At 42.8% G+C, this 13864-nt stretch overlaps 1 protein-coding gene across 2 annotated transcripts in view; it reads right to left on the bottom strand.

Moving 5' to 3' along the window:
• The window catches only part of GALNT17 (polypeptide N-acetylgalactosaminyltransferase 17), a 564093-nt gene that overhangs the window by 137857 nt on the left and 412372 nt on the right, over nucleotides 1-13864 (bottom strand). For both annotated transcript variants that reach the window (XM_029612687.1, XM_029612688.1), the window contains one exon: nucleotides 12108-12225. In XM_029612687.1, the coding sequence (XP_029468547.1) occupies nucleotides 12108-12225 (118 nt within the window). The remainder of the gene's footprint in view (nucleotides 1-12107; nucleotides 12226-13864) is intronic.

Here is a 13864-nt window from a genome sequence, read left to right as displayed (position 1 = left end):
AAAAACAATTTTTCATATATGACGCTCACCAATTCTTAACACAGTTTGGAATAGAAACTGGTTCTGTACAAAGATTACTTCTTAATGAGACAAATGTTAAATTTCAACTTTAATTCAAGAAATCTAATTCTTTGTGTTAACTTATTACAAGTTCTTTAGGAAATTCTGGAATTTTCTACTAACAACTTTTATCTTTAACCTGATTTAACTCAGTGACTTTGACCTCTTGTGTTTCCATGTGCGTTGCACTATTGCAATTTACCAAAATTGTGTCACAGTTCGTTGGTGCGCACTTATCTTTGATTGCTGGGTAATAATTTTTGAGAGCACTGCTTGTGAACGCTGGGTAGAGAGCGCTGACCCAGGAATGATGTGAAGCTTTGGTGGCTTGTGATTGAGGAATAGCTCACGCTGCTTGATGGCACAGACTGGACCTGATCTTGAATACAAAGTCTCAGGATACCATGGTTCACCTACTACACTATCTCAAACCAAATCAATAATAAAGACTGACTGCCTCACACCGCCAGTCTTCCACAGTCTATAATGTTGCTAGCGTGTGTATATATAAATGACACTGGAGTTCTTGCTAATAGAAATCAAAATATAATTATTTCAACCCTGTCTAAGGATGCTTGCTTTAAGAGAACTCACAAATAAAGAAAATATTCAATCTCTCTCTCACATTCCACACTTATTTGCCAGTAAAGACAGGAACAAGTTGTAGGACTTCTATATTCCAAGTTATTGCAAAGATTTTTTTTCCTCTAAGGAAACAACACAGAGGTACATTTATTTACAGGTCTTGTGATTAAACACTGCAGCCCCTTTATCTACAGGTGGACTGTACACAATCCGAAGTCTGTAGGACTTAATGAAAATTTTTCTTTCTGAGGTAGTATGTACTTCAATTAAATCAGCTCAGAATCAGACCAATCAATCATCCACTTTTCTCACATCCACTTATCTATCAAAGCTGGCAAAAATACCATGGGCCAGCTATAGAAAGCCCAAATTTTAATTAATTTCATACGTCAGAAAAGGATTAGAATTACAGTAAGCACCATTTTCACACACTGTCACAACAGCTCTGCCGGCAGCCTATAGCACACAGATTTCTCTGCAGTCTTCCACGTGCTTTCTCTGCAATCTCCAGCTGCTCTGCCTGCAGTTCCAAAACAGCTGTCTTCCTGCCTCCATCTCAGATTTTCAGCACACAGCTCTGCCTCAGGCTCCAAACAGCTCTTTCGGCAGTTTCCATGTGTGTTCTGAAAAATCCTCAGAAGAGATCCTAAGTATGTTCAAAACATTCTTTTAAGGCAAATAACTTCTCAAACCTTTCTGTGCTTTGCCTCATCTTGGTGTTACTACACAGACTGATCACTCAGCTGATTTGCATAGATCCTGGGGTGAGCTATCATTACTATGGCGATACCATGGCATTGTCTATGGGATGGCAAAGAATTTTTTTTTTCTCTCTGAGAGCTGCAAGGAACTTGTTATTACTTTTTAGATTGCCAATTAAAATGAATGGGAAAATGAAACCAATAAAAAAAACTCCATTTGCATTGTGCAAAATCATACCAAACTTTTAGGTTTTAAATAAATCTAACAGTACTCCTGTTTATTTTCATGACCATATTAGCTATTTTAACATTTTTACAGCTAATTATATTTTTAACTTACATAATAAACATTTTTTTCCAAAAACCAAGGGTTAAATCCATATTTATATGATCTCACCTGGTGACCACCACCAACATACCTCAGTTTCTGACAGGTTTTAATCACCTTTTAAACTTTAATTTTCCTACAGGCACTGTGCCCCAAGTCTGTGAGGACCCCTTGGCCTGCACTGTAACCATGCTGGGGATTTGATTACAGCCCTGACACTGTCTGCTGACTTAAGCTGCAGTGTGGCACCAGCTGCACTGAGTGGCATTTATCTATTTTTTAAAAACTCATTGCGGCACTTCTAGGCTCTCTCTGGCTGCCAGGAGCTCCCCAGGTTCCTGTGGCCCCAGCAACAATCGGGCAGGTATTTATTTTAATTTTATTGTTCTGGATCAGGCAGACATCCGAGTTTGCCATCCAGGCAGCTAAACGTTTTCTCCAATCAGTCCTCAAGACAAAGATTCTTTAAGTTTGAAATTATTTATTGTACAGGTAAATTCTATTTACAATTGTTGCATCTCAAACTTAAGCCCCAAGGCAAAGATCTTTGGCAACTGGAGACAGCGTAGCAGGAGGGTGAAGGAGGTTTTTGTGTTGCAGGAATTAGTTTATGGTAGAGGTAGGAAGCTTGAGGGATATGAGGCTGATTTAGTCTTCAGACGAAGGCAGTAAGAGAAAAGGTATAAACCCGATCGTTTCACAGGGTTTTACAGAGCGCTGCTGGCTCAGAAGAAAGCATGGGCAAGACTGAGCTCTCGTCCAGAGTTGCTAGAGGAAACGCCTCCATAAGCTAGGGGCAGGGGGGCAAGGTCCAATGGCAGTGAACCTAAGAACCATGTGACACAGGGGAAGCATGAAGGGCAGTCCCTTGAGCCTATAAGACACCTAGGAAGACTCAAGTTAGATTGAGGGGCATTCAAGCTCTTCCAATAGTGAGAGAAAGTGGAGGGGGGAGGGAGCTTCTCTTAAGGGCAAAGGCTCACAGACTTATCATGGGTTACAAAAAGTGTTTCAATATCAAGAATCCTCAGAAGGGAAGACTGCACTAAACACAGTTAAAACTACAGTATATACAGATACAAACATGTACTGCGGGGGACAGAACATTTATTTACTCCATTTACAATAATATCAGATTGTTCAAATTTATAATTCTGATCTTGATAAGCATGCTACCTCATATTTAATATGCACGATGTAGCTGTCGTGTCCTGGTGAGACTGAGGCCCAGTAATCCTGAGCAAAATTTGTCCATGCTTGCTGCTAGTTCAGTTCAGTTCACATTACACCCCAGGATTGGGGGATTGCACCTCCAAGCTGCCAGGTGTCAGAGGCTCAAGGCTGTGCGTGCTGAGTGAGAAAGGAGAGCGACTGTGCTGGCTATAAGCTGAAATATGTTACTAATTGACCCTGAATTCTGAAACACACTGGGACACTACAGTGGCATTGCAGTAACTGATAAGAGTATACGTCTCCTGAAGTGCCCTTTCTTTCTGGTATACTACAATTAATGTGGTGAAGGAGGATTCGTTGGCATGTGTTTCTTTCCTGAATTGGCACATATGGACAATGGCCATTGTACTGTCTAATGAAATCAACCACTTACCCTTTTGCTGTATGTTTTAGGCCTGGAGGACCTCCTGAATAGAGAAATCACTTTAGGATAAATTAACTCTGTTCTGATCTTTAAGGACATAAACCATGACCCGAAAGGGCATCATGGAAAGATAAGTTACATAAATGAAGTTACATAAATGAAGTTACATAAATGAAGCTCAAAAGGGACCAGGGGGGGTTGCGTGTGTGGATCGTTGGGTGGGGAGGGGGAGCCAGATTTTTATTTTTGAATAAGAACAGAGGAAGGGGGTAGGGGCCTGAACTGTGAGCCCCAGGAGCTTAGTTATAAATTTAGGAGGAATTTGGGAGATGGGGGATGCACAGCCCGACAGGGGCCATATGAAATTTTGTGGGGGAAGGAGGGGATTACACCACAGGCCCTTTTACATTTGTTACTCACTCAGATGGCTTCTAATGCTATCTGGATAAGTAACAAGTTATCCGGCCAAACAAGGCTGGATAACGTTAGGTCTGTCCATGGAGTTTGCTTCTTCTTATAAATCTGCTTACACCATTTCATCTCCTCCTCTTTTCCCTTTATTGATTTTACAGTTTGTTTCTTGCATTTTTCAGGAGAGTCCCTGTTCCCTAACTTAAAGTTGATGCCATATCTGCTGATGGCTCCTTGAATGACAGCCTGTTTTGGTGCACTTTGGAAGTCGACTTTGCATTTAAATCGCCATGTTATTCCTTTCCCCCGCTTGCTAAGTCAGTCTTGGACGCTCGTTGCAGCCCCTAATTTACAATTGCTCAAAGCTTTTTGAGCTCCTAACACAGGTATGTATAAGCTTTTTCTTAACATTTTTCCCAATTCCCGTTTCTCCTCTACTTTTCAAGTTCATTATGTCTTATGGTGTCTCGAACGTGGTTTATGATGGGTTCCATCTCTTCCTTCTGTTGAAAACACTGTTAATTCATTTTGTCCGTCTGACGGATCTTTAATCTTATCTTTTTTTTTTTTTTTTTGTTCAAACATTTTTATTGGGTTTTGGATATCAAGCAGAATTAAGCCATACAAGAGAGAGTGTGTTCATATCTCTCCCCCGTCAGATAGACCCAACAATATCCCAAGACCATCCCCCCCCCCCCCCCCCCAGAGAGTAGAACACTGAAGAGTCATAAAAACAAGTATTCAGGCGAAGGCACCACAAGGAAGAGTCAGTAAGCAGCCACCCTGAAGCAATCAATCATTCAAAACCAAACTCCTCGCTCGATGTGGCAATGTCTGAAGATAAGGACCCCAGATGGAAGCAAATCGTCGTCGTCGAGTCGGGGAGCCACGTGCCGCCATGCTTTCCATAGTCATCATGGTGTGTAGCTGATTTCTCCAAGTCCAAAAAGTAATCTTATCTTTAAGGTATTTACTTCAAGCCCGCGATCAGAATCCTCTTTATATTTACTGTTTTTAATCGGGTATGTAATAATCTTTTAGCTGTGCCTGTTCAGCTTATACTCCTCTACCTCTGGGCATCTTCACTGGCATTTTATTTCACGCATTTTTTATATACGTACACACTTTACTGCTGCCCTTGTTTATCAAGTACTGCTAACTTTTTTTTCTTGTGGCAGACACTTCTTCAGCAGTTTCTATTTACACTTTTTTTAAATTTTTTATTTATTTGTGTTTTTCTATACCGGCATTCACGGAAGTTCGTATCATGTCGGTTTACATAAAACAAGGGGTGAGCAATACATTATAACGTACATAGCTAAAACATAAGAGTATACATTACAAAAGTGTAACAAGTGCATAGAAGAAAAAGTTACAATAAAACAGGGGTTATTCTAACTGGGATTAGAGTTAGAGGAGAGATAAAAAGTTTAACAAGAAGTAAAACATTGTAGTGATTGGTTGGTAGTGTCTGTTTCAGTTTAATAGAAGATGCTCAGTGTCCACAGACAGAAGGTGTCCACTTCTGTCTGTGGACACCTTCGGGCCACAATTATCACTGATGTCTGGTCTGTTGGCATTATTTTGGTCTAGCGCACATTCCAGTTTCTATGTCTTCTCTCTCTTTTATCTGTTGAGCCATTTAAAATGCTTATTGTGGCTCTTTCTTGTATTCGTTCTGAAGCTCGCCTAGTCCCTTAACTAGATATGTGGAAGTTTTCTTTCTCCCATTATTCTTACATTTACAGACACCTTTTTACACATTTTTCACATACTCAACAATGAATTGAGTGGTTTTCTTTTCTTTAATTTGACTCAGTATATTGTTATATTGTTTCTCATTCATGCATTTAACCTATGTATAAAATATCTTCTTCTCTTTTAGGGAATTGTTACTTTGTATTTAAATCCATTGTTGGTATTCCTTTACAATACTATATATTGTTCTTTTTGAATCAGGTACATATGTTTTCTATATACCTCTTGCTCCATGCCTTTTTGTGGGTTTGCAATTTACTGTTTTATTTTATTTCATTTGATTCTGTTCACAGAGAATACCTGACACCCATTCAGTTTGCACTTGTCCCACCCGATACAGCTTCGCAAAACACAGTCCTGGGTCGGGAGACTGAATTGTTTAAAATTCATTTATTATTGAGCAATTGCTCAGCCTGTGTAATGTTGGGGATTTTGCTTCAATAGATTGATATTTGTAGAGGACATTCTCTGATTAAAGGGACATTTACAATTCATTAATGATGAGATGCATTCATCTCTTTGAAGTTTCCTAAATTTCTTGTTAATGTGCAATCACATTAAAAGTTAACGCAGCACACGATTACATTTTTTGATTTCCTGCTCTGAAGCAGGCCTAAAATTATCTAGCTAACTTAACCGGTTATAGCAGATTTTAAACTTCACTCCTTCCCGGAACACTTCTCTTTCTTATCCAACTACATTTTAGCTGGATAATGACTGAAATCTAATCAGGTAAGGGGCTGAATAACCCAAACCTTGCCATTTAGATGGAAAACTTTTGAATAATAAACTTCATAATGTTTCATGTAGCTCAAAGCAGTTCACGATACAAGTGCTTCACTTTGCAATATTACAGAGAATATGACAGCAGATTGGGGAGGGGGGGTTGTGAATTTTCAATTGTGTCAGTCTAGCTACATTAATCAGCCCAGCTATGAAAATTGCCATATTTAGATTTGGACCTGAAAGTCAAATAGCAGTTGGAGGGCTGCTTCCTATGCTGCTGCTGCCCTTGGGCCCAGTACAGTCTTATTTGCATATGACACTCCCTCGTTTTCATGCAGGTAAATGCTAATTTTAACACTTACAGCCTAATGTGTTGAGGAATATTCTGAACATGCATTGTTTTTAGCACGAGCAAAATGGCCTTAATATGCATATTAAACTTTATTCCATAAGCCTCTAGCTTGTTTATTGTCAGATATGTAAAAATGTGATGTGCTTAGCAGTGGAGGGGAAGGAAATAGAGGCATGGCGGAGAATAAAATAGCTCCTATAGCTGGGTACTGCTGGCCATATTGCCTAGATAACAACTTATTCTCCAGAGCTATTATATTAAAGTTGTACTTTCAACCGGCTGCAAAGCCATAACATCATCATTAGTTTTTCTTCTCCAGATTTCCAACAGTTAAGATAAATAAGGAAATGTTTCTTCACAGACAGGGTGGGGGTTTCATGCTGTAGTCAGCAGGGCCAGATTTAAGATGACAGCATCCACAGGCAGAGAACTTGGGGGCCAAGGGGTTTCCTCCTTCTCCTGGAAATCGGAGAACAGCAGGGGGGAGTCCCCGTTTTGGGCGCGCTCCCATGATGCCTGTGCCTAAATCCGGCCATTGTGCAAGCGGTGGAAGCAGGGCCACTTTCTGGGGCCCTTCCCCTGCCAGTGTCCTTCTGAAGTAGACTCCAGGCTTGCCATGTTCAGCTGACCTGATAGGAACTGGAGACCCCTTTTCGGGTGGCAGAAGCGGCTGCAAGCAGTGGCTCCTGTAGAACATGGGAGGTGCGAAGCTGTTCGGCACCGGACTGTGGCTGCTGCCACCTCAGCCGAAGCATGAAGTGTTTAGACACTGCAGGGGGCAGCTTCCCCAGGAGAAGGATTCAGACTCCAGCTCTAGGTAGGAGGAGGGTCTTGGGAGACCCTACTTTCTGCAAGGATCTGCTGGGAAGGAGGAAGAGAAATAAAAAAGAATCTGCTGCAGGGCAGACGTTGGGGGTGAAGGGGGGAGTGGGAGAGAGAGAGGAGACAATGTAGCACAAAGGGGGGGGGGGGGGGGGGAAGAGGCCAAAAGGTATAACACTGGGGATACTAAACCTTCATCATTCTTGAGTGGATGGGGGGTGGGGGGGAGGTGTTATGCTGGAGCTGTGGAGCCCCGTTGTTCTTGTATTTTTCATGGGGTGGGGGGGGGGGTGAGGGTTCTGTGTTCCTATTTCAGGTGTCACACAGGGCACTGGTAAGCTTAAAGCTGGCCCTGGGTGGAAGCCAAATCAGTAACCAAATACAAGAAAGCCTGGGACGGAGTGCAGATGCAGGGGAGCGAGGATAAAGCCCAAGATCAGTGAGAAGCGCTTATCCTGCTGTTATGTTCTGTGCTTCTCCCTTTCTAGATAATGCCATCAATGTGTGTCCTTTCTGAGGGACTAGAATTTGGTTGGTGTGTTATAATTGCTCCTTTCAGAGCATAATAATAGATTTTTACAATTGTGTAAAGGCTGCAAGTAGCTCAAAATGTATTCTGATTTTTAATATAGCAAATTTGGGCTAGCAAAATACAATACAAACAAAGCACAGAAGCAGAAAAGCATGATGCAAATTTTTCTCTTAAATTACTTCTGCTCTGGAAAGTTATATCAATGTTAATTTGAAGTGGGCTGGAAGAGCTTTCAGAACTGAAACCTAAATATGCAGATGGCCTTCATCCATTGCTTTGGAAAGCGAATGCACAAGTCTGTGAAACATTTATATATTACTGTCTGAGACTTCACAGTACAGACGCTTAACTGGGGCTGTGAGATTCACTCAGGAGCATTAACTATTGACGTTTTCAGAATATTAACGCTGCAGTCTTGCCTTATCCAGTTTTCATGGTAAATAATTCAGCTGCCAATTATAGTAGAGCCAACAAAAGAAATGACTGATACCCCTTTAAGGTTTATATTTTATTCCCATTTCGGTATTTTGAAGCATTTTGAAAAGCTTCCCCTACCTTTGAACCACCATGGAGCAAAGTTAATCTTAGGCTCCTGAACTTCAAATATATCTAGAGCCAAATTACAGTATAAACGTCAGACAAATTACCTCTGGGGATGAGAGACAATAATCCTAATAGGAACATGCATGAGACTTTATTCGCAGCTCAGTGGATTATAGCACTGCACAGGAAAGCAGGACTGCAAGTGCCAGAATGACCTATCAGCCATGCATGTGTAAATGCCAGCAGATAAAGGCCAAAATGGTCCCATCCTGTCTGCCCAGTGCTGACCGGGGCTGTAACCGTTGCATGCATTCCTGCACGCAGAAGGCAGTCTAACCACTGCTGTTACAGGCTGAACTGCCGCTCCATGCATCTTACCTAGTGCCTCATGTCTCCAGGGATTCTCTGTGCTTATCTCACTGGGTTGTTTTTATTTTGTTTTTTTTAATTCTGTTACTGTTTTTGTCTCTGCCACCTCCGCTGGAACAGCAAGCAATCCAGGCAGCCACCACCCTCTCCTTGAAAAGATATTTCCTGGCATTCTCTCTGAGTCTACACCCCTTTGGAGCTTCGTACCATAAATCCTAGTTTCACAATTTTCTTTCCACTGAAAAGGTTTGCTTCTTGTGCATTCATACTTTTCAGATATTTAAATAGCTGTACTGTGTTCCCCTACTCTCTCCTCTTTTGCAGGGTATGCACGTTGAGGTCTTTCAGTCCATAGGAGCCAACTGTTGAAAATGATTGAGGATGCTAAACTCAAACACAAATTACAGCGCCCTCAGCAAAAAAAAAATAAATAGGACCCAGTGGGCTGTGAATATGACTGACCAGCCTGTATTTAAATTAGGGATGTGAATCGTTTTTTGACGATTTAAAATATCGTCCGATATATTTTAAATCGTCAAAAATCGTTAGAGCCACGATACAATAACAATTCCCCCGATTTATCGTCAAAAAATCGTAAATCGGGGGAAGGGGGAGGGCGGGAAAACCGGCACACTAAAACAACCCTAAAACCCACCCCGACCCTTTAAAATAAATCCCCCACCCTCCCGAACCCCCCCCAAAATGCCTTAAATTACCTGGGGTCCAGAGGAAGGGTCCCGGTGTGATCTTTTACTCTCGGACCTCCGTGCGTTGTAGAAATGGCGCCGGCACTACCTTTGACCTGTCATATGACAGGGCAAAGGTAGCGCCGGCGTCATTTTGTTTTTTTGTCCCCCGACGTCAGGAGCGTAGGAGATCGCTCCCGGACCCCCGCTGGACCCCCAGGGACTTTTGGCCAGGTTGGAGGGGCCTCCTGACCCCCACAAGACTTGCCAAAAGTCCAGCGGGGGTCCGGAACGATCTACCGTGAATCGTTTTTCCGTACGGAAAATGGCGCCGGCCATACGCCAGCCATACGCAAAATGGTGCCGGCCGTATGGCAACACGATTCGACTGCAGGAGGTCGTTCCGGACCCCCGCTGGACTTTTGGCAAGTCTTGTGGGGGTCAGGAGGCCCCCCTAAGCTGGCCAAAAGTCCCTGGGGGTCCAGCGGGGGTCCGGAACGACCTCCTGCAGTCGAATCGTTTTTCCGTACGCTCCCCCGACGTCAGGAGCGTAGGAGATTGCTCCCGGACCCCCGCTGGACCCCCAGGGACTTTTGGCCAGCTTGGGGGGGGCCTCCTGACCCCCACAAGACTTGCCAAAAGTCCAGCGGGGGTCCGGAACGATCTCCTACCGCGAATCATTTTCCGTACGGAAAAACGATTCGACTGCAGGAGGTCGTTCTGGACCCCCGCTGGACTTTTGGCAAGTCTTGTGGGGGTCAGGAGGCCCCCCCATGCTGGCCAAAAGTCCCTGGGGGTCCAGCGGGGGTCCGGGAGCGATCTCCTACGCTCCTGATGTCGGGGGACAAAAAAACAAAATGGCGCCGGCGCTACCTTTGACCTGTTGACAGGTCAAAGGTAGCGCCGGCGCCATTTCTACAACGCACGGAGGTCCGAGAGTAAAAGATCACACCAGGACCCTTCCTCTGGACCCCAGGTAATTTAAGGCATTTTGGGGGGGTTCGGGAGGGTGGGGGATTTATTTTAAAGGGTCGGGGTGGCTTTTAGGGTTGTTTTAGTGTGCCGGTTTTCCCGCCCTCCCCCCCCACTGGACCCCAGGTAATTTAAGGCATTTTGGGGGGGTTCGGGAGGGTGGGGGATTTATTTTAAAGGGTCGGGGTGGGTTTTAGGGATGTTTTAGGTTGCCGGTTTTCAATTTACACGATATTTAAAAAACCCAAACTGCGACGATCCGATTCCCTCCCCCTCCCAGCCGAAATCGATCGTTAAGACGATCGATCACACGATTCACATCTCTAATTTAAATATCCAGATAAGAGCAGATAAAGTGGACATGGGAAAGACTCCTATGGCCAAAACAAAAGCCAGGAAAGCACTCATTCTCCTCCCCAATTCCAGCTCATCCCGCCTTCTCCTTTCCCCTCCCTCCACCCTCTCCTGTCATCACCATATTCTGTCAACCAGCCTTACAATCCGCTAATAAAGGTCTGTTAGAAATTCCCACAATCCATCAGGCACACCCAAGAAAGAGATGGAGCCTTCTCCATAGCCGGCCCCATAACGTGGAACACAATGCCTGAATACTTAGGAACCTCGGCAGACAGCAAATCATTTAAAAAGGCCTTCAAAACCTGGCTATTTGAAAAAGCTTTTAGCCAGATAAATTATTAACTGCCACCAACCATCCAACTGAGGCAAATCATTCCTCCTATTTCAGTAACATTAGCAGAGCACGCTGAGGAGGCATTGCATGTTTTAAACATCAGTTCAAGATTATTTTGTAATTATTTTTAATTTGTCTGTATTTCTGTTTTGCTGGCTATTTGTCTGCAGTGTGAAATTATGCGTATGTTTTTATTATTGTGAACCGCTGTGATACCATTGAACATGCATTATATAAATCATTTTAAATGAAATAAGTAAAGTTTCATGAACAACACAGAACTTTTGACAATATTTGCATGATTTGTTGAAACTTGGTGAACTGATTTTTGCTTAATTTTTTTTGCAGGAGTTGTGGGGGTGGGCGGATGAGAGGCCAGACCAAGAGACTTGCAAATAGACTGAGTACCAGCTACACATTAATTACCCTCTTGGCAATGATCAAATTACATTCCCTGCTATGGAGTGGGGGTCTGATTCAAAGAGATTGCACCATATGCACAGAACAGGGAAAAGTCCTTTCTGAATAATGCCTGCTTGGCCAGATGCACTAAAATATTTTTTCACATTTTATGTCTACAGGGAAAAAAGGTTTAGTACATCCAGCCTTATGACTTTTAACCTGATTTGCAGACCATTAAAATCTGTTTGTGGTCCTAAAGAGGGGGAAATGAAATGCTGCAGCCTTGCATTATGACTAACTGAATACAAACAGTCTTTTTTCTGCTGATAGGCCCTCGGTTTTCCTGACTGCAGTGTAATTATATGTGAGTTGTAACCCAAAAAGAAAAAAAAAATGACAGTGGGAAAAAAATTGCACCAAATCCTTCTTGAACCGAAAAGCAATATAAAAGTAGAAAGCCTAGCAGAGTTACTATGTTATGCCTATCTCCTTTCAGAATACAAATATCTTGCAATCTTTTGTTAAAATATATATTTTCCAGAAAGACTGTATAAAAATACTACGGGACTAACCTTTACTCCCAGTTCAATGTTTTCTCCACCGTACACATCCATTCCTGGATCTAGAAGGCCAATATCTCCGAAGAACTTCCTGTTCACAACAAAAGAACAGCCGATCATGGCTGGGGTCCTACAAGAAGAAATAAAATACCCTTGTGAGGCTTATGTTTTATAGTTATGGCCTTTAGCTGAAGCAGTAGAGGCAAGGGGTGACCAGGCAGGGTAAGCGGGCCCAGGGGATCCTCATCTGCGGTCATCTGCCATCTACTTATATTAATATGTTCCAGTCGTTGCTGCTTTCAAAAAATAAAGTCAGTTAGCTTCGTCTTTTTGTGGGTGGCAGTCAAATCTGCAACAGAGTGAGATACCTGAGTATGAGAAGCCATCTAAGAAAGCTCAATGAGTGCTTCAATACAGAGTCATGCATGTGGGGGGCAGAAATCTGAGGGAGCAGGGCATGGTGGTAGGCGAGATACTGCTGGCCATAGAGTAGGTAAGAGACCTCGGGGCAATTATATCTGATGATTTCAAGGTAGGGAAACAGCACAACAAGGGGGTGGCCAGAGTGGGAAGGATGCTAAGGTGAATTAGGAAGAGGTGTAACTAGTTTAAAAAAAAAACAAAAAACATTAAAAAAAACCTAGCCTCAGTGGTGAGGGTTTGAAAATGGTATGCAGTAGCTGTAATTGACAGGCCTCAGTGGTTAGGGTTGGAGTAAGCCAGGCTGATAAAGGATAAGTTATTCTTACGTGGTGGTTTCTGTAGAAGAGGCAGAGGATCTCAGTGGAGCCATGCCCAGTGGTGTTTGTTGCAAAGCAAGCAGGGAGGTGAGTGGGATCGCACGTCAGTGGCAGTGTTTGGTAAACATCACTGGGGCATGACTCCACTGAGAGTCGTCATCAATATATCTTGACTAGCCCCGGATGATATTGAAGAAATGAGATGGATATAAAAAACATTCCTCAAAGTTAGAAACGTATAGATTATCTACCGGGACACCCAATCGTCTCGTTGATACAATCTTTACTGGAGCCTTTATTCATTTTTGTGGATTTCTTTTTATGGGAGGCTTTGCAATCTGCCAAATCTTATATATGGGGAAACCACCCATATGCTTAATAAATTGGAATTGCTTGAGAATGATATGCCTTCCTGTTACCTTGCTTCTTTAGATATTCGGTCCCTGTACACTAATGTGCCACAAGAAGAGTCTTTGATCCTAATAGAAACAATTTTAGAGAACAGACCAAGACCGCATCGTTTACCACCTACATTTATTGTACAATTGGCCAGGATTGCCTTGTCAAAAAAGTATTTCCGCTTTAAGGGAACTTTTTACTTATAAAAACATGGCATAATTATGGGTGCAAAGAAACAAAGGAGAGCTGTAGCTGCACTCAGCATCAATAATACATGAAAAATAAGTGCCGAAAAGGTTTATTGGTCCACATGTAAAGTTTCATCAATAAAGGTTAAACATTTCACAAGGCGGCAACTCCACTGTATACATCTACATCTTTAAAAGGGTCCCCCGACATGGACCCCATGTTTCGCCGTAAGGCTGCGTCGGGAGGGACAGCGAATTTTAACAACAATCTGTAAATAAATACATAGAAACGAATTACATTAAAATGAGACCAAACAAATGGGAACAGCCGATGTACTACAAACAGAATGACATACCAATATCCTTAGTTGGGTAGGTTTGCAGGGCGTGCACAGGTATAGGGAACAGAAGAGCTTTAAACGCTGTCAGATTGGCGCAAAAA

Source organism: Rhinatrema bivittatum, chromosome 8, assembly GCF_901001135.1.
Source record: "Rhinatrema bivittatum chromosome 8, aRhiBiv1.1, whole genome shotgun sequence".
Lineage (NCBI taxonomy): Eukaryota > Metazoa > Chordata > Amphibia > Gymnophiona > Rhinatrematidae > Rhinatrema > Rhinatrema bivittatum.
This window is presented reverse-complemented; position numbering and strand designations above follow the sequence as displayed.